Source organism: Myotis yumanensis, unplaced genomic scaffold (assembly GCF_028538775.1).
Source record: "Myotis yumanensis isolate MYYU_CA2020_CCGP unplaced genomic scaffold, mMyoYum1.0.hap1 SCAF_5, whole genome shotgun sequence".
Lineage (NCBI taxonomy): Eukaryota > Metazoa > Chordata > Mammalia > Chiroptera > Vespertilionidae > Myotis > Myotis yumanensis.
In genome coordinates, this window is record NW_027223756.1 from 37,048,876 (window position 1) to 37,075,417 (window position 26,542).

General features: G+C 42.1%; 1 protein-coding gene and 1 pseudogene across 1 annotated transcript in view; both read right to left on the reverse strand.

Annotated features, from left to right (window-relative positions):
- The window catches only part of ADAMTS19 (ADAM metallopeptidase with thrombospondin type 1 motif 19), a 203,295-nt gene extending 197,909 nt beyond the window's left edge, over positions 1–5,386 (reverse strand). The window contains 3 exon segments of the mRNA XM_070417180.1: positions 4,062–4,334; positions 4,336–4,715; positions 5,293–5,386. Of these exon segments, the coding sequence (XP_070273281.1) occupies positions 4,062–4,334; positions 4,336–4,715; positions 5,293–5,386 (747 nt within the window).
- Positions 5,387–25,055: 19,669 nt separating this feature from the next.
- On the reverse strand, positions 25,056–25,510 carry LOC139010124 (DNA-directed RNA polymerases I and III subunit RPAC2-like; annotated as a pseudogene).
- Positions 25,511–26,542: the final 1,032 nt, after the last annotated feature.

The following is a 26,542-nucleotide window of genomic DNA, read 5'->3' on the forward strand; positions in this document are numbered from 1 at the left end:
TGTTTAATTGCTTTAGCATTATATTTGTGTGCCCCTTAGATCAAATATATGGCTCAAATCAGATTATTATTCAACTAGTGGCCGGGTGCATGAAATTCATGCACGGGGGTAGGGGGAGGGGATGGTGTCCCTCAGCCCATCCTACACCCTCTCCAATCTGGGAACCCCACAGGTATTGGACCTAAACTGGTAGTTGGACATCTCTCTCACAATCCAGGACCTCTGGCTCCTAACCACTCACCTGCCTGCCTGCCTGCCTGCCTGATAGTTCCTAACCATTCTGCCTGCCGGCCTGCTCACCCCCAACTGCCCCCCCTGCCGGCCTGCTCACCCCCAACTGCCCCCCCCTACGCCAGCCTGATCGCCCCCAACTGCCCCCACCCTGCTGGCCTGCTTGCCCCCAACTGCCTCCCTCTGCTGGCCTGCTCGTCCCCAACTGCCCCCCCCCCCCCACCAGCCTGATCACCCCCAACTGCCCTCCCCTCCTGGCCTGATTACCCCTAAACACCTCTGCCTCAGCCCCGGCACCATGACTTTGTCTGGAAGGACGTCCGGAAGGTCTCCCGGAAGGTCTTCCAGTCTAATTAGCATATTACCCTTTTATTCGTATAGATATTAGAGACGAATAAGGAGAAATGGAAACAGTAAGAACACTTTATATATCAATTGCTAGGTATAAAATACAATTTATGCATTTTATAGATAGGGAAAATGAGACCCAGAAAGATTAAGTACTTTGAAAAGGCAGCACCTGGCCCTGAACCCAACTTCTCCATTCTAGCACTTTTCCCTTCCCAGCACCAGCTAGAGACTGATATCTGGAGAATGAACGACCAATCTCATAAATGTTCACCACTCTGCAATACTGAACAGATGATGATCTGTAACAACCCAAAGGTGCTGAGGAGTTCAGAGAGGGAAGGGAAGGTATGCTTAGTGACCTTTTATGTGCCACTGACCATCAGAAATCTTTACTAACTGAGAAGAAAAAACTGTTGCCAACTAAAGGCAGTTACATTAACAAATCATTCAACCTCATAGACAGACATCATCATGATTCCTCACGTTAGAATTCCAGGATCACCGAATTCTGGAAATAGAAAGGAGCAAAAATGTAGTCCAGTGCTAATCAGCATGAGCCAGAGGAAGCCTGTCCTCCAGCGCACGAGGCTTCCGAGGTCTGATCTCACCAGCTTTTCAGGGGCCTTTCCCCTTATTGCACCTTCTGGCCTCGTCCTGGGAGATCATTTTTCATCCCTTCCATACACTGTGCACTTCCACATCTCCCTTCCGTCTCTCCCCTCTATCTGAAACACTCTCAGCTCTTTTCCGCCAGGAGGAAGCCTCCCATGCTTAAAAATCCAATTAAGCGTTGGGAAGCCTTCTCCAACTCACTCCCCAAATGGGACTTGACCTCAGGCATAATTTTTTATTCATCATGTCAGTATGTCACCATCTCATGATGATCTATGTCATGTCTACTTGTATGTGATGTCCGTCTACTAATCTGTGCACCCCTAACACAGGACTAAGAATACATTTAACATCCAGTTGAATATTAATTCCATCATCCAATTATTTATGAAATCATCCAATTGTCTCATTTTACTTATGAAAACTGAATTCCAGAGAGGTAGAGGACTTGTTGATCATGAGGAAACAAGCCAATGTTAGGGCTCAGATAACAAATTATGCTCACTCTTTCATAACCCACCTCGTAAGGGAAAGGGTTTGCATGGTAGAGTCTGGAGTAACAAACCCACCCTTCTTGGCTATCTGCCTAACTTTTTACTCAAAGTCTGACTGCTATACTGTACTGCTGGCAATGTCAGTTTTCCTCAATAACAAAGGCTTCCCAGTTCAGAACATATACATATGTGGCTAACAGGAAAAGTGAGTATTAGTCCAACATGATAAACAGGGAGGTATGTCAAACTCCTATTCAGTCTATGAAAAACCTACTCATAATTCTAACTTTGCTCCCTTAAGTATGGAGAGAAGGCATAGCTCATTTGGAAAATCTGAGCAAAAGCCCACATTTCAACACAGTGAAATGCTTTATCCCCTTTCCCTTCCATCACACCAAGAACTTTCTATATGTAATTATTTAATCCCAGGCCGAACACTAGTGGACAATGAAATCCCCACAAAAAGTTCCCCCCCCCGCAGTGAGGTGTTCAAACATCAGTTCCACAAAAAACATTTTTAAAAGCTTTTCATGTGATTTTTTTCCATGCCAATTTTTTTTTTCACTCATGGCTAAAAATGTTCACATTTGAATATTCATCATTATGAGCCTCTGGTAAAATATAGCCCTGTCCAGTAATTTGCATCTTTTGACTATTGGACCTTAGAAGGGAAGAGGTAAAAAATTCCAGTTTCGCCCTAACCGGTTTGGCTCAGTGGATAGAGCGCTGGCCTGCAGACTGAAAGGTCCCAGGTTCGATTCCGGTCAAGGGCATGTACCTTGGTTGCGGGCACATCCCTAGTAGGGGTTGTGCAGGAGGCAGCTGATGGATGTTTCTCTCACATCCATGTTTCTAACTCTCTATCCCTTTCCCTTCCTCTCTGTAAAAAAATCAATAAAATATATTTTTAAAAAAATTCCAGTTTCGCCCTAACTGGTTTTGCTCAGTGGATAGAGTGTCAGCCTGCGGACTGAAAGATCCCAGGTTCGATTCCAGTCAAGGGCATATACCTTGGTTGCTAACTCTATCCCTCTCCCTTCCTCTCTGTAAAAAAATCAATAAAAATATATATTTTTTAAAATCCAGTTTCATTCTGTTTGAATTTTTAACCGTCTTTTTCCATTTCATGGCTTTGGGTAGCTTTGATTGGGCTGATATTTCCTGCTATAAATAGGGAAAATGAGATCCAGAAAGATTAAGTACTTTGGAAAAGATTAAATAATTACTGTTAGATTTTTCTCCAAATAGACAGGTTGCTTTCAGACGAGTCCTTGTGGGTTTCATCAATGGCTCACTGGGAACAACAAAATGAAGCCACAAATCACTTGTGCATTTTCAATATATTGTGGGTTTTGCTTTAAACCCACAATAAAGGCCATGGTCATGAAGGCTGTACAACAATGTGAGTGTACTAAACGCCACTGAAGCGGACACCTAAAAATGGTTACAATGGTAACTTCATGTATACTTTACCACAAAGCGAAGGCCAACTTACAGGCGGTAACAATTATCCCAAACCCTTCGTCAAGACGGGGGGGGGGGGGGGGGGGGGGGGGGGGGGGGGGGGGGGGGAGGGGGGGAGGGGGGGGGCGGAGGGGGCGGGGGGCCGAGTAATGAATGATGATCTCTATTTTTCAGACAGAGAGCAAATGGCTTTCACGCTCCAGTTCCACCAGGCCTCTTAGCAAGGCTCTCACACTTGCTCCTTTCCCCGTGGAGTGGAAAGAAGAAAAGGAACGACTGCCAGATAAAATATTAACCTAAGGAAAGATCATGTTAAGTCATAGAACCATAACCCTTGAAACTGACTAGATTATAAGGTCATCCGCTAGTCAACAGCTCCCGGTCTTTCAGGTTGGTCCCGCTCAACTCCTGTCCTTCACGGGAACCGTGAACAGCGGTCCAATCTGGTTGAGGATGTGCATAAATTACAGACAGTTGTCAGAATGTAATTCAGAGAGCTGTTCTGACAACTTCGCAGTAGGGCATGAAAAATACTACAAGGTAATAGAAGAGGAACTGGGGTGGGGGGGGGGGGGGCAGTGAGCAGATTGGTTGTCTTCCAATCTCCTGAAAGACACCACGTGGTGGGCTTGTTTTGGAGACCAGAAAAGAGTAAAATCAGGGAAAGAGTTGTAAGGAGGCCGTTTCCTATAGCAGTGGGAATCGTCTGGAAGGAGAAGGCTACGAATCCACCCCATCCCCATGCGCCTTCAGGTCCGCTGGCTGCCCAGGCGATGCTCGCCAGGAGGTGAGCGGTGTGGACTGCAGGGCAGCTCTGGGCAGGGGCGAGGTGCTCGTGAATCAGCTGGTGTGAGAAGGGGGGGGGGGGGGCGGCAGGGGGGGGTAGGGAGCGGGAAGGAGCGGGCTTACCAGGCCACCGCCGCAGGTGCTGAACGAGGCCAGGGAGCCGGGGTGCCGCAGCACTGCCCCGGTGTAGAAACAGGCGACGTCGGGCGGCGCGGGAGGGCGCGGGGCGGCTTCTGCCCGCGTGGGACCCGGGCCGGGGCTCGGCCACTGCTCCACCGCGAAGCGCGGCGCCAGGAAGCGGCCGTCCCTCCGGAGCAACAGGTAGAGGTCCCGGGAGAAGGCCGGGATCCGAAGCAGCACCTCGTCGCCTTCCGGGTCGGCCTGCAGGGCTGGGGGGCGGGGACGGGGGCGGCAGCGGGGGCGGCGGCGGCTGCCACGAGGCCGGGGCGCCTGGGGACAGGGCGGCAGCCCCTCCGGATCCCCGCGGCAGCTCCTGCGACTCGAGCTCTTCTTCCTCCTCGCCCCCGGTTGGTGGCGAGGGCCGGGGCCCGGGCTCGGACGGGCCCTCCGCCGGCTCCTCGGGAGGCGCCGGAGCCACGGAGCGCACCTCGCGGGAGCTGCCGGCCGCCTGCGTCCGGGCGCCTCCGCCGACGCCGCCGCGCACCCAGCCCGGGTCGGCGCTGCCCCCGCTGCCACCCGCGGCGTCCACCGGCTCCCGCCGCCAGAGCGCAGGAAACACGACTTCCCACTCCTCGCGGTCCGGGGCGAGCTGCAGCCCTGCGGGCGGGGCAGACAGAAGTGCGGGCTGAGAGTGCACCGGCGTGCCCGGCTCCCCGTCGCTGCAGACCACCCGTCTAGCCCCTGGAACTCCGGCAAGCCCTGGAGCCTGGCGATCAGATTACAGATCCCCGCGTTTTCAAAATAAAAGTACTATTACAGGGTGGGGGGAAGGGAGCGGGGATGGGGCAGTCGAGTCTGGTGACAGCCCTCGGTTGCTGAACGGTGCGAAGACCACAACACCATTAAACAATTGTCTTAAGTACGTGCCGGAGCAGAGCTCTCCATTGATGGACGTCCCAGTTTCCCTCCAGGTGCTGTAAACGCACCTCTCCAAACACCACTCCTCTCCTAGAGGAAGACGAACCCTCTCGGGCGGTTTTTTAAAGGCCTGGAGAACGGTGCTGGCTGCGGAGCGTGTCCCCGTCCTCCGCGCCCCCACGCGCCTTCCCGAGCTGCCCACTGAGCCCTGCTCCCCGCGCACGGGCTGCACCAGCCCCGCCGACCCGCGCGCGTTCCGGTCGGTCCCAGCCGGGGATCTTGGAAAGCGGCTTCCGCAGGTCACGCCAGGTCTTACCTGAAACCATCCCGCTCGACAAGACCCCCAGCTGGTAAAGGAGGCAGCAGCAGCAGCAGAGGCGAGCCAGGCGCATCTCGCGACTCTTCCCCATCCCGCGCTCCAGCGGCCGCGGCTCTCTGCCCCGCGCGCGCCTCCCTGCGCGATCCACCGTGGGCGCCGCCGCCTCCCCGGAGCGCTAGAAGGCCGGGCGGCGAGTTTGCCCAGGCCCTTTGTCTGCCTGGGGGGGGGGGGGGGGGGGGGGGGTTTGCTGTGTGACTCCGAGAGGCTGCCCGAGCACAGGCGGGGGTGGGGTGGGGTGGAGGGAGGAGCGGGGGGCAGGCAGCGCCACAGCCCGCAGCTCCCCGGCTCCCTGGCGAATTAGGTGATGAGTCTATTTTCCGTGTCCTGGATGTTGCAGGAGTTTCCGGAGCCCCACAGGACCGACCCACAATCAGCAGAGAACCGGCGAGCGCCAGGCGGTCAGGGCTGCCTGGAGACGGAGGGAGGACTGCCCTGCGCGGGCTGAAGAGCCGTGGTGTCCGAGCCGAGGCTCGCCGCCTGCACCCGCGCCGAACTGCCAGGGGTTGGTGCCGCAGTCCCAGCAACCTGGTGTGCCCGTATCCGCGCACGCCTCATCCGCCTGGAGACCGGAGTCCTGCAGGCTCTCACCCGCCGCGGCGCGGGAGAGAATTTGTGGGAGGATGAGGAGGAGACTCGACATGCAAGGTGGGATGTTAGAGGAGAAAAGTTTCAAACAGATCCCACAAGAAAAAGGGACCAAGGTTGCCCGCCAAGTGTGACTTTGCCGGACAAAGGTCCCTGAACACCGCACACGTGCTCACACGCCCAGTTGGGATGGGGTGGGGACCCAAATTTCCTCACCTGACTCCTGATTGGCTACTCGAGGCGCCCGATTTGCATCCTTAACACCGCACCCACTCACCCACCCCTAGTGGAGGTGTGAGCAGGTAGAAGTACCTCCCTCTCCCCACCTCCTCACTCAGGCTCCTCCTTTGGTCGAATTCCCCACCGCACATCACACAAAGCAAAACTTAATGCAAACTTAAGCACAAAGCTGGGCCCCATTTACCAAAGACCTTTGATTTTTCTTCCCATCTTTGTCTCTAGGAATTTTCTAAGTCTGGAGATAATGTAATTCGTCATGGAGTGTGCTTCAAAGATTCCCAGGACAGTAGACATCCAGACATCCTGACATTTCAGAGCCCCTTATCCCACCTTATCTTTCCGGCTTCCCATTAATCAGGGCTATCAATTTCTCTCTCTCTCTCTCTCTCTCTCTCTCTCTCTCTCTCTCTCTCTTTCTCTTTCTCTCTCTCTCTCTTTTTCTCTCACACACACACACACACCACACACTCATAAGGAGGGTAAGATTAAGAGGACCAATGTTGAATATTGTATTCTAAAGGTCTCAGGCCAAGTGAGATTATTTTGCCTTTTTTACGTACATTAAATATATTTTTGCTATTTCTGTCTTTGGGGGGAAATTCAACCTTAAATATTGCCTCCTTTGTTGCAGCTCTTCATGGTGCCTACCCCCTTCCCACACCTCTTTTCTTGTCCACATCAAACCTTTCAAGTCAGACTCAAGGGTGATTGATCTAACCTGCCATTTGCACCCTCTGGATTAGGCCAGGCACCTACATATAAGAGTTAATGCAAATCGGTGAGGTTTTTTTTAAATGCCAGCACTGAGGTTGGTTTTTCATGTCCTTTGTTGTTTTACCTTCTGTTCCTTGTGTCAAAGGTGACCACTATGCCTTTCAGGGAGGCAGACGATCTTATTTCAAAGGAAAGCCATTGTTTGAATAAGCAGGGTCCTAGAATACTTTGTTTGAGTGGTCCAGGAGTCTTAAAACAAACACAAAGACCCTCTAGGTGTGTTTGTAAAGAGTGTTTTGTCTCCAAACCTTGTCTTGCAAAAGATCTAAAATGGATGGGTGTGGGTATCCTGACACTCAAGAAATATCTGAGTTACTTAGGAACCTACACAATTCTTTTTATGGGACTCAATTATACAGATTTTAAACTAGGCAAGAGATCAGAGACAGTTTATTTTTAACAAATACAGCAAGTCATTAAGACAGAAGGCTAGTTTCAATGAAACACCTCCATAGGGTATGTCTTAAATTTCTCTCATATAATTTTAACAATGACAACAAAAATATAAGAGTAAAATTGTAGGAATGCATATTAAATTGTATGCATTTATTGGAATACATTTGTGGTTCCTTAAAACACGATGAGTTATATGATTAAATTAAATGTACAACTCAAAAGCACAGGTTGTCTGTGTGAGCTCCCATCTCTGCCGTTTCCCCCACTACTAACATAATCCAGAAAGGTTTGCCTAATTCCCAGCAAGCTCTTCTCTTCCTCCCACATGAAATACTGTTCTAATTTACTGGTATATTTTCAAAGGCTTGTATAAATAATTTGGTTTGCAGTGACTTATATGCATATTTCTCCTATTATACCATCAATTTTGAAGGTAGGAATGATTGCTTTTAATTTTTTTATCACCCTGCCTAATTCAACGATTTACACCAAATAGGTGTAGAAATTCTCTAAGATGCTTTAGAAGATGATAGAAATTGCTGTCTGTGTAGTATTTTATTTCAATTCCAATTTTAACCCACAATTACAACATTAGCTCAGTTGGTGATCTTCGACTACCAGTAGGATTTTTCTGGTTTACAGGGAGAACAAGCCTAGGAGAGCAATGACTTGCAGGAAGTTTCTGGGCTCTAACTAGAAGAGACGTAGATGTGCAAACGAGAGCATTGGTTAAAGTGGAGTTGAGTAAGTTTCACATATGCATGTAAGTGAAAGAAAGAACTAGCCTGATTTGGAATTGAGTAAATTACATATGGTGAGATAGAGGGAAAAGGGCAGGACTGTGACATATGTGTGCAATACCAATCTTAGAGGGAAGAAAAGAACAGCTGGGAAAAATATGTTGCTTAAGACAGGTCAATACATATGTCACCAGATGGTAGCTAGCATCAACCAAGCAATGCTTTTGTGAAGTGGAGGTAAGTGACCAAGCATCAGAGTAAGTGGAACCAACTGTTCTTATACACAAGGTGCTCACATGCTGCATTTTATAACCCATGCTTTTCTATATAGAAAGTTGGCTTTGATGCCTTCAGCCCTTACTCATTCTCTTCACTCATTGGCCTGAAGCCTCTCACTACCTAAAGCTAATCTTAAAAATTTTCCAATCCAAGAAACCATAAAATCTTATGAAATACAAAGAACCCTTTCACTGAGTTATGTGAGCATACCAACTCCCAATAGCACTCACATGTAAATGGACATCAAGACTTAAGCTAGTTCTGGCCTGGCCAGTGGCTCAGTTGGTTGGAGCATAGTCCCTTATACACCGAAAGGTTGTGGGTTCGGTTCCTGGTCAGGGCACAGGCCTGGGTTGTTGGTTTGAGTCCCAGATCAGGGCTCTCATGGGCGGCCGGCAATTGATCTATCTATCTATCTCTGTATCTATCTATCTCTCCTTTCATCTCTAAGTAAACAATCCTCAGGTGAGGATTTAAAAAAAAAAAAAAAGACTTACGCTAGTTCTGGCCATGGTAGAGTAACAGAGTAGCAGGAACCAGATTAACTCTCACCTTCAGCAATAAGAAAAACAGACAAAATATTTTTTTAAAAAAGAATGGTTTTCAGACATTGGACAACAGGCAGCCTAGGACTATGATCTATTAGAGAAAGAAAGCAAATAGTTTATCGCTAAAATTTCCCCAGCTTACTACCTGAAGGCAATGTCCAGTCTTCAGCACAAGGAGCAAAAGCCTAAACAGAGCCCCAAAGACCAGCAGATTTGAGAAGACAGAGCAAGATGACTAGAATTTATAGGGCAAAGTACCAGAGATGAGTGACCTACATAGAGAGTGTAGTATTTATGCCTTGCTGCATAACCAACTTAGTAGTTAAAAACAAAAAACATTTATTTTCTCAAATGGTTTCTGAGGATCAGGAATCTAGGAGTAGCTAAGCTGGATATTTATGGCTCAGGTTCTCTCATAAGATTAAAATCAAACTCTTAGCCAGGTCTATAGTTTCTGAAGACTTAACTGGAGATAGACATGGAACCAGTCACATGGATCTCTCCATAGGGCTGCTCATTACATGTTCCCTCAAAACAAGTGATCCAATAGAGTGCACCCAAACTATAAGCTATGGTCTTCTTCTAACCTAATCTTGAAAAGGCTATTCATCTGAAGCAAATAACTAAGTCCATTGACCATATTATCTTATAGAGTATCTGCCCCTTTCTGTCCAGAAATGGTTTTGGATATGTAATGCTGTTTTCCAAACTTTGTGAGTTTATGGAGTTTAGACAAAAGCCACACCCTCAAATTTCTGGAAGATGAGACTGCTCTATCTTGACTTTTTGATGAGACTGCTGAGAAGCAGTGCTCTTATACTTCTTAGAAGCCCTAATGTTTGATTGACAGGATCTAGGAGATACACACTTAAACACTTTAGACTCGCAGTGGTTCTCAACCTTCCTAACGCCGCGACCCTTTAATACAGTTCCTCATGTTGTGGTGACCCCCAACCATAAAATTATTTTTGTTGCTACTTCATAACTGTAATTTTGCTACTGTTATGAATCGTAAATATTTGATATGCAGGATGTATTTTCATTGTTCGCGACCCACAGGTTGAGAACCGCTGCAGTTTAGAGGGCCTTCATTCTGACTGAAAGAGACTCTGAATGACCACATGTGATCTTTATGATTTTTTAACAAGGGATATTACAGTCACATCTTTGGCTTCATCATTAGACCAAGCTTTCCTGAAAGCGCCCTGTATTTCATCTTTGCTATGATGCAGCTTGTTCTTAATTTAACATTATTTGCCAGAAAAAGAGGCTAAACAATTTTGAAGTCATCCAGTCCTGGCTGCTTTTTACTAACAGTCTTTCTTTAGTTTATCTTCTCTCCTTTCACATGTTCTATAAGCAGGAAGAAACCAGGTGGGACCTACAAAAATTTTTGGAAACGTCCTGAACTTGATGAACAAGTTCACTAGGTCCATTTTCTACTGCAGGCAACAGTGTTAGTGAACTTATTGCCACTATATAACAAGGATTCCCCTCCCTTTAGTTTCTAATAATGTTTACCTAACTTTCCTATAAACCCTCACCTATGGCCTTACCAAAAAAAAATCATATGGCTTCCACTAAAAACTTTTCTAAGGTAGCCAAGAAATTAAATTTGTGGCTAAAAAAAAAAAACTTTCAAAAAAGAAATATCTATTTCTAGATGGTTTCAATGGTTCATTCTACTGAACATTTGTTTTCAAAGTAACACCAATTCTATATAATCTTTTCCAGAAAGTAGAAGGCCATAGTTCACGTCTCACTCTATGAGGCGGCAATAATCCCACACCAAAACCAGACAGAGCCAGAACAAAAAGGGAAAATACAGGCCAATGTATCTCATGAATATAGATGCAAAATCAACGAAATAATAGTAAATCGAGTCCAGCAATATATAAAAAGAATAATGTAATGTGACCAGTGAGATTTATTTAAGGAATGCAAGGCTAGTTCAATATTCTAAACTCAATCAATGTAATTCATAACAATAGGCTGAAGAAAAAAAAATGAGTATACCAGTTGATGCAGAAAAAAGCATTAAACAAAATTCAACATCCATTCATGATTAAACTTTCAGCAAACTGCAATACGAGTAAAAAGGAAACTGTTCAACAGGGTGAAGAATAATCTATTTTTTTAAGCTATAGCTAAGTGTGAAGGACTGGAAGCTATTCCTCTAAAAATTGGGACTGAGGCATAGACTTCCACTCTTGCCACTCCTATTCAACATAGTATTGAAAATCCTAGTGCAATAAAGCAATAAAACAAATAAAAGTAATATAAATTGAAAAGAAAAAATAAACTGTCCCTATTTGCCAACGACATGTCTGTCTATGTAGAAAATCCTCAAAATAAATGCCCCCAAAGAATTCTTAGATGCCCTGGCCAGGTGGTCCAGTTGATTGAAGCATCATCCCATACCCCAAAAGTTGTGGGTTCCATTCCTGGTTAGGGCACATACCTAGGTTGCAAGTTCAATCCCCAGTTCAGGTGTGTATGGGAGGCAACTGATCAATGTTTCTCTCTCACATCAAAGTTTCTCTCTCTCTCTTAACCTCTCTTTCAATTCCTCTCTCTAAACATAGCCTTGGAGTAAGATTTTAAAAATTATTAGAGTAAGAAAAATTCTTAGATCTCAAGATCACAGGACACAAGGTCAACACCAAAAATCAACCATATTTCTATATACTAGCAATGAACAATTGGAAACTAAAGTTAAAATTCAATACCACTTAAATTAATTCAAAACAATGAACTATTTATGTGAACTATTATAAGTCTTATCAAACATGTATAGGATCTAGTTACTGAAGATCACAAAACATTAATAATAATTAAAGACCTAAATAAATAGAAAGACATAGTGGGTTTATAGTTTGGAAGAATAAAATTATTAAAAGTGACAATTCTGCCCAAATTACCTTTTTGTTTATATAAATTTCTATTAAGATCCCAGCAGAATTATTTTATAGATATAGACAAACTGGTTTTTTAAATATATTTTATTGATTTTACAGAAAGAAAGAGAAAGGGATAGAGAGTTAGAAACATAGATAAGAAACATCAATCAGCTGCCTCCTGCATGCCCCCTATTGGGGATGGAGCCTGAAACCAAGGTACATGCCCTTGATCAGAATCAAACTTGGGACCCTTCAGTCCAGGGGGCCGACACCCTGTCCACTGAGCCAAACTGGTTAAGGCAACAAACTAATTTTTAAATATATACAGAAACAGAAAGGAACTAAAAATTGACAAAGAAGAATAAAGTTCAAGGACTAACAGTAATGTGAAGGTTACTCTATAGCTACACTAACCAAGAGATTATGGGATTCTATAGATCAGTGAAACAGAATAGAAAGTCTAGAAATAGTTTCACACAAGTACACAACTGTTTTTTGACAAAGGTTCAAAAGCAATTCAATGTAGAAAATATAGTATTTCAATAAATGAGGTTGGAATAACTGGACCAAAAAAAGAACTTCAACCTGAATCTCATATACAAAAATTAACTCAAAATGGATCATAGATCTAAATATAAAATGTAAAAGTATAAAACATAAACCTTCTAGAAAAAAATATGAAACAAAATATTTTTTCTTTGTGACTTATGGTTCAACAAAGAGTTCTTAGACATGACATCAAAGTCAGAATCTGTAAAATAATAATAGTCACCATTATTATTAATCCATAAAAAAGTAAAATGATAGATTGGACTTCATCAATATTAAAAACTTTTTCTCTGAAAAAGATCCCAATAAAACAATGTGTAAATGAGCCACAGGCTGCAGGAAGATACTTGAAAATGTATTTGATAAAGACTTAAATATAGAATTTTTTAAAAATATTTGAACTTATGACTAAGAGAATAAGAAATCCAACTAGAAAATTAGCAAAAAACTTGAAAAGCAAGTATATTCAGAAACAATAAGAATATGAAAAGATATTAAACATCATTAATTTGTAGATAAATATGAATTAAAATAATTGAATGCCATTACATACCTATAAGAATGGCTAAAATACAAAATACTGACAATTTCAAGTGTTGTCAAGGACCTGGAATCAACTGGAACTCTCATACATTAACACTCCGGTGTGGGGTGAATTTCCCGCCAAAATATAAGATGGCGCGGGCAATTATTTAGGTTTCCCGCGCAAAATCAGGGATTTTTATGATACCTATTACCCCAATGGGTATGAAACGGTTCGCATACGCAGGTAGGTATCTTTGTGAACGGCAAACAAACAAATATTTGGTAATACGCAGTTACAATCGGCCCGAGTTTACACGTTTCCCGCACTCCACCGCAAATCTATATGAACCGAGTTAAGACGGCTCCCGCGGAGTACGCGCAATTCACGCGAGCCGACTTAACTCGTTTCCCCCACTCCAAGTGTTAAATGTACTATTGAATTGCCCTGACTGGTTTGGCTCAGTGGATGGAGCATCAGCCTGCGGACTGAAGGATCCCAGGTTCGATTCCAGTCGGAGGCATGTATCTTGGTTGCGGGCACAGCTGATCGATGTTTCTCTCTCATCGATGTTTCTAGCTCTCTATCCTTCTCCCTTCCTCTCTGTAAAAAATCAATAAAATATTTTTTTTTAAAAATGTACTATTGAATGGATCACAAAGGCATTGTGCTAAATGAAAAGTCAATCTAAAAACATTACATTGCTCCATGATTCCATTTACATATCATTCTTGAAATTATCTATATATATAAAACCCTAATATGCAAATAGACCGAACGGCTGAACAACCGGTTGCTTTGACGTGCACTGATTACCAGAGGGCACACGTGGAACATGGCGAGTGTCAGCCACGGCGAGATGGTGGAGTAGGTGAGTGGGGGTGCCAGGCCAAGGCGGGGCACTGGTCACTGTCATCCAGGCAAGCCTCTGGTGGTTACTAAAAGTTCTTTGCTCCCGCGCGCCATAGTCCTGCCTGGCACTTGCACCTGCTGCCAGCGTTGGCCCTGCTCACACCCGCGGCCAGCGCCAAAGCTGCCGCTCGCACCCACTGCCAGAGCCTGGTGCCGGCCCCAATTGCTCAGCGCTATCAACGGGTGCGAGCGGTGGCTGCTGGCCCCGATTGCCCCTCAGGGCTTCTCCACCTCCCCCTGCTCCTGAGGGATGATCGGGGCCAGCAGCCGCTGCTCGCTCCCACTGCTGGTGATGGCCCCTCTCACACTCACTGCCACCGCCAGAGCCACCGCTCACACCCACTGCCAGTGCCAGCCCCACTTGCACCTGCTGCTGGCACCAGCCCCAAGTGTTCCACGCCATCAGTGGGTGCGAGCGGGGCTGGTGCTGTCAGCGCATGGGAGTGGTAGCAGATGGAGTGGGGCTGCTGGCAGACAGGGGACCAGGGGCAGGAGGGGCTGGGTAGGGGCACAAAGGATGGGCTGAGACCCACCCCTATGCCCACCACAGCCTTGCGGCCTACAGTTCCTTTCAAGGTGCACAAATTCGTGCACTGGGTCCCTAGTAAAATTATAGTGATGGAAAACGTATCAGTGGCTTCTAGGGATTAAGTTTTGGAGGAGTATTGATTGGTATCTATCAATAAATGGAAAAGGGAGTTTTATTGCTATAATGAAGCAGTTCTCTCTTAATCATAGTGTGATTACACAAATCTATACATGATAATATTTCACAGAACTACAAACATATATACAACTGGTAAAATCCAATTAAAGTCTATAGTTTACTTAATAATATTGTACCAATGTCAATTTCCTGGTTTTGATAATATACTATGGTTATATAAGATATTATCATTAATGGAAATTGGATGGATTAATAGGAAATATCTGTAAATTTTTTAGTACAAAGTTTTTCAAATAAACCTAAAATAAGCTTTTTCAAAGTACTTTAGGCTTTCACTAATACTCTCCTCAATGCTCACTGACCAGCTCCAAACCACGCTCACAATTGAAGTTGTTGGTACAGCAATACTTACTTCAAGGTACCAAAATATGTATTAGTTAGCTACTGCTAATAACAAATTACCTCAAAAGTTAGTGTCTTAAAACAATAAACATGCATTATCTGACAGTCTATTAGTGGTAAGAATCCAGGAAGGGTGTATCTGAGTAATTCAGACTCCAGATTTCTCATAAGGCTTCAACCAAGCTGTTGGCCAGATCCACAGTTTACAATCACTGACAATTTGACTGGGCCTGAAGGTTCTGGCTTCCTTTGGAGCAGCTATCCAAGAGGGAGCAAGAGAGTACACCCAAGAAGGAAGACACGATATTTTCATAAAAACCACAAAAGTGATATCTCATCACTGCTGTCATAATCTATTTGTCAAACATGGGTTACTCAGTCCAATTCACACTCAGAAGGGGACAATAAGCTTCCACCATTTGATGGGAGGAATATTCAAAGAATTTGTGGACACACTCTTAAAACTACAAAAGAGAAAGAGAGACAGAGAGAGAGAGAGAGAGAGAGAGAGAGAGAGAGAGAACTCTGAAGTAATTGTCTGTGTCCTGATTGGTGCAGCATGAGGAAAAAAAGCTACCTACAGTCTGGGGGGGGGGGGGGGGGGGAGGGCGGGGGGCGCAGAGGCAGAAAGCATTAGGCCAACCAATACCCCAGGTACAATGGAAGGACCTCACAGTGCAAGTTGCATTTGATAGTACTCTTAGAAAATTATCTGCTTGGTGGGGCTAAATTAGACCTATAATTAAAACTGATTTGAACTCATTCCAACAAAGCTTAAAAGCAAGCCATAAAATGATTCATTTGATTCCAAGTAACTTAATTGCCTATCAGAACAAAACCCATTGTATTTAAAGGAATAATAATAATAGGCAGCAAGGATGTAAAATTCTCATTATCTGGCATCCGATAAAAAATCCCAGGCATATGCCCTAACTGGTTTGGCTCAGTGGATAGAGTGTCGGCCTTTGGACTAAAAGGTCCCAGGTTCGATTCTGGTCAAGGGCATGTACCTTGGTTGTGGGCACATCCCCAGTGGGAGGTGTGCAGGAGGCAGCTGATGGATGTTTCTCTCACATCGATGTTTCTAACTCTCTATACCTCTCCCTTCCTCTCTGTAAAAAAATCAATAACATATATTTTTAAAAAATCCCAGGCATGCACAAAGCAGAAAAATATTACTCTTAACAAAAAGGGAAAAGTCAATTAGTGAAAATAGATCCAGACATGACAGAAGTAACAGAATGAGCCAACAAAACCACTAAAACAGCTATTGCAAATATGCTGCTTTACAAGAACATGGAGGAAATGATGAACCTGATGAGGAGAGATTTAAAAAGGGCCCAATTGGAGATTCTAGACATAAAAAGCACAATATTTCAAATGAAATACACACCAGGTGGGATTGAAACCAGATTAGACACTTCAGGAAAAAAAAGATGAATGAACTTGAAGACACAGCAACAGAAACTATGTCAAATAAAGTACAGAGAAAGAGAGAAAAAAATGCAAACAAGAAATTACTTGAATGTTGGTGAGTTGTGGGATAATAATGAATGATCCAACATATGAGTAAATGGAGTCCTAGAGGAGAGATGAAATGGAAGAGGAAGGGAGACCATTTGAAGAAATATGGCTGAACATTGTCCAAATTTGATAAAAGCTACTGTACAACATATACACTGAGTGGCCAGATTATTATGACCACCTGATGTTTGTAGGCAAATTAGCTATAATTTCACGCTGAAGTTGCTAGAGGGCCAGGCCATTATAAATAGGGAAGCAGGTTGTTTACCACAACAGTAGAAGTGATTTTTTTCTGAAGATATGGGTAAACAACGCAATTTAACAGCCTTTGAACATGGGATATATATGTAGTATATGCAAGCAGAGCATACCTAATGAAAATGTTGCCAATGTATATCTTAATTAAATGCCTAAAAACCAAAGAGAAATGGAAAATGTTAAAAGCAGGCAGAGGAAAAAAAGATGCATTATGTAGAGAAACAAAGATAATAATAACAGCAAATTTCTTATCAAAATATATACAAACCAGAAGAGAGAATCCTTTAACAGATTATATATATATATATATATATATATATATATATAACTAGAGTTTCTCCTAGTCTGTGGCTTGCCTTTTTGTTTATTAAACAATGTCCTTTGAAGAGCAAACATTTTTAATTTTGTCTAATTTATTAATTTAAAGTCTAATGTATTAATTTGTCCTGTATGGTTTGTCCTTTTGGTTTGCTATCTAAGAAATTTTTGCATAACCCAAGATCAAATGCTTTTCTAAAAGTTTTAAGAGTTTTTGTCTTCCACTTAGGTCTCTGATCCATTTTGGCCTAATTCTGGTAGATGAGGTGAGATAAGATAAAGATTTATATTTTTATATATGAATAGCCAACATCATTAGTAACTAAATAAACATTAACTGCAAATTAAAAACACAGGCAGATAATGCCACACACCCATTAGAATGGAGAAAATTTTGCCTGGCTAGTGTGGCTCAGTGGTTGAGCATCGACCCATGAACCAAGAGGTCCCCAGTTACATTCTGAGTCAGGGCACATGCCCAGGTTGTGGGCTCAATCCCCAGTAGGGGGCATGCAGGAGGCAGCCCATGGGTGTTTCTCTCTCATTGATGTTTCTACTTCTCTATCCCTCTCCCTTTCTGTCTCTCTAAAATCAGTAAAAACATATTTTAAAAGAATGGAGAAAATTTAAAATATCTGCAATACCAAATGTTTGCTAGGATGTGGAACAACTGGAACTCTCATACATTGCCAATGCGAATGCAAAATACAGCAACTTTGGGGGGAGGGGATGACAACTTCTTATGTTTCTTAATCGTACAACCCAGCAACCCATTTTCTAGATATTTTCCAAGAGAAATGGAAACATGTATGTACAAAGTACTGCTGGAATTTTCATATCACCTTCATTAGTAATAGCCCCAAACTGGAAACAACTCAAATGTTCATCAACTGGTGAATGGGTAAACAAATCTCACTATATCTTTGTAGTGGAATTTCACTCAACAATACAAGGAAACAAACTACTGATACATGCAACAATATGGATGAACCTCAAAAGCATTATTCTGAGTAAATAATGCTTCTATTTATATAGAATTCTAGAAAAGGCAAAATCAAAGTGATGGAAAGATCAGTGCCAGGAGCTGGCCTGTGGGCACAGAAGGCAAAGGGGTATGAAAGAGCCTTCTCAGGTGATGAAAATGTTCTATATCATGATTTGATACTGGTTACCTAACTGTATTTTCCCAAACTCATTCAAATTGCATACCTAACAATGATGCAATCTATTGTATGTGAATTACATCTCAATAAAACCTATTTAAGGAAAGACTTGAGATAAAATGCAACGTTCCCTGATGCTTCACTTTTAGGTATTATGAGTATAGGTAGCCAGGATTCCCCAGCTAAGGAAGAGTTACCATAATCTATCCCCCCAGATGCTACTTATCAAATTCCTTGACCTGGCTCATTACATAGTCCCCAGTCCCTTGAAGGAAGAAAAGCCTGGATACCCCTGAGAAGCCCTGATAACGTCGGCTACCCGCCAATCTTCTTTTCTGCCAGAAAAGGACCTATAATTATTTACTAAGATTGTTTTGCTTTGGGGAATAGAATTTGCCCAGATCTTTCGAGTCTTACTGTTGGACACTAACTCTGAGGAATGGAGTTGAGGACCCAACATCCATTGCAAGATGCAGGTTAGAGTGGGGCTTCTGAAAGTCATAAATGAATTTTGATTTGAGTATGCTCACGAACGGTGTAGTAAAATCCTGAATCCACACTGTGTTTAAAAGACTACGGGAACAAATATACTCAAAAATACATAGTAGCTACAAAACAATAGAAATATATTTATCACTTATGTCACAGTTGAGATAGATGTTCCTTATACTATAGAACACAGGCTCCTTTCTTCTTTGGGCAGAAATAAAAATACTGAGAATTGGCTGATCTCCCACATGGGTTTCCTGACACATAAGGTAATGTCTACTGCAATAAGATACCAAATGGAAACCACTACAACTCCATCTCTGAACCAAAATTATATATCAAAGTAATTCTGAATTACTGTGAAACTACAGAAATTAGTGCCTCTATCAAAGACTTAGAAGATGCGAAGGTGGTGACTTTTTTTATATTCCTATTTAAATCACTTATCTGCAGATAACAGGCGAGCCTTGGAAAATAATAAATGAGTGTTGTATATTTAACCTATTTTAGCTGCTATTCTAGATATAATTTTTTGCTTGGACAAATAAAAATATAGCCTCTGAAAATTAATAGGCAGCTGTTTGGTAAAAGTTTTTCCTTTATTCCTATAAATGTAAATCAATGGAAACAATTTGTTTTTACCTGAAAAAGATCAAAGTATAGCTTCCTCCTGGATAATATCTACTCTCTGATGTTTTCCATAATTTAGCCCACAGGGATATTAAAGTTTCTGATCCCTCAAGGATATAATGCTTGTCCATTAAATTAATAATGATGCTAATAGAACACAGAGGGCACGATGTAGCCAGTCTTGAAGAAAACCATATATATTACATAGATCAAAGAGTGGGGATTAAGGGTCAACCAACTTAGTAAAGTTTCTAATACTCCAGTGATTTGGGGACAAGACAGGATCTCTCTCTCAAAGTAAAGAAATATTTTGGTGTGCCGTGCACCCCTACTGATATGAAAAACATTTTGTTGGTTCTTTGAGTTCAGGAGAAAACATGCACCCCAGGTGAGTTAGCCTTTCCGACATACTTACCAGTTGATCTAAAGGATGACATATGTTGAGCGTGGTTCAGAGCAACCAAAGTTTCCCCATTTGGCCTCGTTGGGGTGCAAATAGCTCTGCCTCTCTACCCTATAGACCTGGGGATTAAGAGGGGCATAGGACAAGTGTGTACAATCCCATCCCTGTGTGGAGCAATAGCGATTAGAAAATCGAAATGGAGACCTGAAAAATTCTGGAGCATTGCCAGGCCCTCTTCGGCAAATAATTCCTTTCTTTACAAAAGCTCTTGCCTTTCAACTAGGCCATGACTGAGACTGAATACCTGGCTGTGGAACAGGAGGCGGCCATGTAAACTGAGCTGCCCATCATAAATCGAGTGCTATTCTACTCTACCAGAACCTTACCACCATGAAGGAAGGCACAGGCACCACTCTTCCCCCAGATTCTGGACTGATACATGGCACGTAATCATTGCTTAGTAAATATTTGCTAATAGATGGAGGGAAGGAAAAAGAAAGGATGGAAGGAAGGAACAAGGGAGGGTGAGAGAGAAAGGATTCTAGCTACACCTGCTCAGAAACATTCTCATCGAATAGAACTCGCATCAACAGGATAGCATCTAAGCAGGTCCTGAAAGCCCTCATAAACAGTTCTCTCAAAATATGAGCAGCCCTACTCTAATTTCACTGAAGTCCCTCCCACAAACCTTATCTATTGTTTCATGGGAAGTTTCCGAAGAGCAGCTGACAATGACAGAGGAATAAATTCAGCCCCGGTTCACACGTTCCTCTGTACAATTTGTTGGCACCAACCACAAGTGGAAAGCTGCAAAGGAGCTGCCCTGACGAACAGCGTGCTAAATTGCAAGCCGAGCATCGTTCTTGTCCGCCCCTGAAAAGAGGCATGACATGAAGTTTCTCTACTGATGAACGGAAGGTGGTGAATGGTGAGAACCTAGGAAGGAGTCTGATGAAAGGATTGGTGAAAAAGAAGCCCGTCTAAGAATGATGTGGATGAACTTCTTGAAGTTGAAGTTCAAGAACCTGCCAGAGCGGAAGACGTTTGTGTCCCACGTGATTGCTCCTCCAAAGCCCGCTCTGTGATCACACAAACCGGTTCTCTCTGCCAACATCAGCCAGCCTCTGTTTCCACACACTCCTCATGAATCCAGGAGAGGGTAACTAAAAGGCATTGGTGGCTACTTCCCTCGCTAAAATTAACTGGGCCTCTACTACCACTAATACGCCAGCAGCAAAAAATATCATTACATTATAGGAAAATATTTGAATAATCTTTGGTTAAGAACGTTTTTTGAAATAATATAGAAAGGCTCATCGTCATAAAGAAAAAGACATTTATCTTCATCTCTTTAAAATAGATTGTATTGCAAAATGTATATCTAAAAAGTAAAAACGCACACACACAGGACAGACAAAGGGTTAATATCCTTGATATAAAAAGGGTTCTCATAAATTAGTGTTAAAAGAAGACCAGCAGTCAAAAAGAAAAACGGATAATGGGTAGAATAAGTCGTTGAGAGAAGAGGAAATTCCAATGAGAAGCAATATGAAAAAGATGCTCAACTTCACCCCGAGGGGGAACAATGCAGATTATTACAAAAAGGTCCTGTTTTGACTTTTTTTTACTAGTAAAACCCCTCAAAATGAAGTGTTAAGAGTCAGTGCAGGTGAAGTGTGAGAGGGGGAAACAGTCTTAACCTGTTTCTGAGAGCGGGTGCTAAGCCTTCTGTGGAAATGTAACTGGACATCTTCAGCAAAATGTAAACAACACATGCTATTGATCCGTCAATCCCACTTGAAGAAATCTATCTTGAAGAGAGCGAAGCCAAGGCACCTAAGGATGTCGTCCAGCGATGTTTACGGCACCGCTATTTCTGCTGGCACCTAAAGTGCAGGAAAGCCCCAATGTCCTCAGTAAGCAAATGATTGAATAACTTACAGCACACCTTACTGTGGGATATTCTCAATTACTTTTCAAAAGCATTGACCTTTTTCTACTGATATGCAAAAAAGTATGTCCTATATTTTATAATTTTTTAAATGTAAGTCCTAATGTACAGGAATAGTATTGCCTCTGATATGTAGTGGCTGTATACATTTGTATGAATATACAGAAAGGGGTGGCAGAGTATACAATAAACTATTGAAATATATCAAAGGAATGTGGATGTATGTTAGGTGTAAGAGAGAGAGCTACGCAGAGAAAAACTTTTCAGAATGTTTTCTATTGTGTCACTTAATTCCCTGTAACTTTTGAAAAATCTACTAAAGAGTTTTTAAAGAAAAAACATTGCCATTCAAAGCGTTCAATGCTCCTCTGTGTTGCTTTATTTCTACTTTTACATAATTGACTCATTAATGTTTATTGAGCAAAGGTACACAGAGAAAATCAGTCATTCTAGAACAATTGCCTTCTAAGAGAAGACTTTAAATAATGCCACAAATTGTTCAGGAAAAGCTCTTATTTTTTTCTGCTATGATTTAGCTGTTAATTATTTGGGCATGTGTTTTAAACCTATGACTGATGATGCCCTTGAGGTTTTTTTTTCAGCTTGGGAGACATTTGTTTTAAATTTTTACAATTTAACAAAAATACACTTGATCCATAGGAGAAACTACCCTGGCTGGAATACCTCTTACTACATTAAGGTCACATATCATATGACTATTTAAATTAGAACCAGAAACTTATGTCTTCCTGTTTCTGGAAAGTCTTTCAAATGTTATCTCAGGATAAATAAACTCTTATAAAAACTCAAGATAGATTATAAGCTGGTTTTTCATCCCAGAAACATACATGTATGTGCTAGATATTGATTTTTGTTTTAAAATGCTTAGTGAAAAGAGTGTTGTTTTCTTCTATGAAGGCAACAATGTATTTCTGTTGATCTAAACAGTAAATTTACATCACATTAACTCATGATTTCTAAATGTTCAATGGGTAATTCTATACTATATTTATATGCTTAACTAAAATATTTACATATATGTATACATATATTAGAGATTGTTTCAAAAGCTTTTTTTAAGTTTCTTAAGGAAAACTTGTTTTAGAACAAAATTCACTTATAAAAATTCAACTACAATACAGAAAACTGTTAGGAAAAACAATGTCTTCAAATAGCTGTGAATAAATAGCGTGTAGTTAACAGGTCTTCCTTCTTTCCTTCTTTTTGTTATCCAACTAAAATAGCCCCCTTCTCTGAAAATGAGAAAGGATCATTTTAGTAATTAAAATGTTTTTATTTGATTACAAAAATTTATGGATTTAATCTCAAATTCTCTGTGAAAAGCTTTCATGGACTTACAGCATTCTCCATTATAATGATATTTGATATATTAAATATCCTCCACTTAAATGACATATATTATTTACATATTACAAATTACTAGTAACATGTGACTTGTTTAATGTAAATTACAAGAAATCTGAAAAAAAAAATACTACAGTAAGATTCTTACTTTCTATACAGTGTTTCGCAAGACAAATGAAGAGGAAAGGAAGAGAAATTTATAAGCGGACATAAGCTCCAAAGCCTCACACCTACTGGCGGACTTTATTCAGATTTCTCTCCTTGGCTGTCTAGGTTCTATTATAAGCCCCTAGGGCAGGGGCTGTGTCTGCTCACTGTCAGCACTCAACAAATAATAAATAGCACTATTAACAGCAGTACATGTGGGTAGAATTTGGATGGTTATTATTTTTTTTAAGAGCACTGTTCAACAGAACACTAATTGGATTGTCAGTCAAGATTTTCTTGATCTTGTCTTAGGTGCATTATGCTATGGAGAAATGCTTAAACTGATCATTTTTACTTTTAAAAATACAGCTTAATGAAAAAGCAATTTAGTAAATTGCCAGGGGCTGTTTTACATCATACACAGTGTTGTGTTTCCCCAGAACAATTCAATTCAATGGAATTCCCTGGGAAGTTTAGTCTAAGTTGAAATAAAAAATTGTTGCTGCCTGAAAGATTGCATGCTTGTCTGATATGCAGAAATTTCTAGAATAAGTAGCATTCTTTCAGACACAAAGCCCTTTTCCATCTTTACACCTGAATCAATCCCTCGAAAATGAATGACTTTATGCAGAATTCAGCTGTTTTTATTAAATTTGATAAAATCAGTTTACAGATACAGTGACATATACACATACATAATTAAACACAGTTGAGTTGGTAAAATAGCTTTCTATTGGATTTGCTTGTTTTTATTCGTTCTATTACTCAAAAAATCCAAAAGAAATACTGCTAAGTTTAAAACACTTACTAGGTCAAATCAGTCTGCGTTCTTGTAGCAGTAGAAGTATAAAATAAGGAGCTAAATAACAACTAAATTTTGTTTTCAGAGCTCTGAAAATTAAGTATATAGAAATGTCATCATTGCTGTTACTGTGTTTTTTACTTCTAGTATTTCCTTATGATTTGACTCTTTCCTATAGTTTCCTGCTCTATGCTAAAATTACCCATCTGTTCTTGCATGTTGTCTAACTTTTCTATTAGAGCCTTTAACATATTACAGTAAACCCTCAATTTTGTGGATCTCGATTTATCGGACTTTGGATTTAATGGACAAAATTTCTGATCTGTATATCATAAGTGAAAATTAACACACTGTGGACTTTAAAATACTTTAAACTAAGATTTGCTTATAATTAAATTAACAAGTTATGTTTTTGTTATTAATTCACTGTTATTTTTAACAGATTTTAGTGAATAGGCCATATGTTGGGGGAAAAACTGTAGTAATTTTGCCAACATAAAAAACATTACATATCTGCAACTACAGTATAAATCCGAATCACCCTGGGTAATTGGATCTGTTGGCATAACTTTCTGCAGCAGTTTTAACGCCCATGTTCTCACATGCGCTGAGCCACTCCCCAGCCGTGTGCATTTGTTTACTCACAGTGACTGGTGAATGCACCCATTCGGTAGACATTTCAAATTACAGTAGTACATATAGAAAACTTTTCTGTGAAATTAAACTTTTCATGCCTACTTAATTTTAATTACACAAATGTGTCTACATAAGTAAAAACAGATACACTAACTAATTTGCCAATTTTTTAACATATACATTCAGAAAACCTCCTTTATTATAGAACAGACTTTTGGCTTTAACAGACACCCCCTCGCCTGAATTAGTCCATTACATTGAGGTTTTACTGTATTATTAGTTATTTTGTTTATTCATTTATTTTTTAGTTTAAAGAGGGAATTAGAAAAATACAAAAGGTTCTTGCAGGGATTCCCACAGCTGTAATGAGTTAATCGCTAGACTCACGCCTTTCTGAAGGGCAGGTCATGTTGTGATCATAAACTTCTATTTCTGGGTTTTGCAAGATCAGGAAGAGAATATCCCAGAGGATGTTCCTCCCTGTGTCGTGCACAAGGGACTAGAATGTGGATCCATTTCTGCTTGCTTTTTGGTCCTTATATGCCTTTATGCTGTCCTCAGACTTGCCAAGCACATGTTGGCAGACACTCATGAGCTCATTCAGGCCTCTCTGAAACGGCTCAACAGCTGGAAGAGCACCGCGAGTCTGAATTCGTAAATTAATTTTACTCTCTGAAGGATGGGTTGTAGTGTAACCACAAAATTCCACTTCTGGGTTCTTCATGATCATGTAGCGAAGAGCATTTCCTAGGGTCTGGTCCTCCTGGTGCAAACAAGTGTCACGCAGCGTCTACCTGTTCCCGCTGCCTGGACCATTCCCAGAGCTGCCTTCCTCTCGCCGTCAGCCACTGAGGTCTTCAATCCAGACAGTTTTCTCTCCTGCTCGTGGCCCTCTTCCCTCGCCGGACGGCTTCCGGGATATTCATGTGGGGAGGAAGGTACGCTCTGTCTCATGTTGTGAAACGTGCGAGGGAAGCAGGAAGGCTTAATAGTTATTTTAAATTCCCTGTCAGTTCCAGCATTTGGGTTGTATCTGAGGCTGGTTCTGGTGATGACTTTCCATCTTCAGACTGTATCTATTCCTCATTTTTCAAACGCCTTATCATTGTTGCTAGAAGTCAGACAGTTAAGATTCGGAAGCAAGTTTACCTTAGAGATGAGCATACCTTTTTCGCTTCTACACCCTTAGTGTCTGTGTATGTGTGTGTGTGTGTGGGGGGGGGGGGGGGGGTGTTAATCTAGTCAAGTATCAGGCTGGGTTTAAAGTTTGGTGTTGCTATGGTTACCTTCCCTGTCCCAGAGGCTTCATATTTCTAAAGTGACTGTAGGAGTTTGGGTGAGGGCCAGTTCACCAGAGAGGCTTCCCCACGTCCAAGGGGAGGAGCTGTCTCCCGGAGCAATCCCTGCTGTACTCTGGTTGTTTTCACTCAGGGTTTCTTACCCTTGTGGTGGGAAGCAGGGGGCAAAGGACATTCTCTGACGTTCTGAGTGAGCCTCAATCTTAGCAGCCTCTATGAACTTGTGGAATGTGTCCCTCTTCTAGCTGTAGTGTTGGGGTGTGGGGGGGGGGGGGGCACTAACAAGTATTGCAGCTCGCTCCCAGGTACAGCTCTTCTTTTTCCTTTTTTCTTTTCTCCCAGTAGAAACAGTGACAATTGTTCATGCTCTTTCCCTTGCAAATTAAGCTTTTTGTTCTATGAGAAAGATAGGGGAGATGGGACAGGTGAGATTTCTGGCATCGGTTATTGTTTCTCTCTCCCAGCTGACATTACCAGGGAAAGTTCTCAGCAGTTCCCTCAGCCTTTCCCTTGAACCCCTCCTGGAGTTCAGGGAGTAAAAGCTGCAGCCCCCCCCGCCCCCAGAGCTACACACTCTGACAATGGCCTAGGCTTGACCTTTCGTCATTCTTACAAGATTACGTGCCATCTGATGGTATATGCCCCAGGTAAGCAAATACTTTCTCTGCTATAAAGTTGGCCCCTTGGT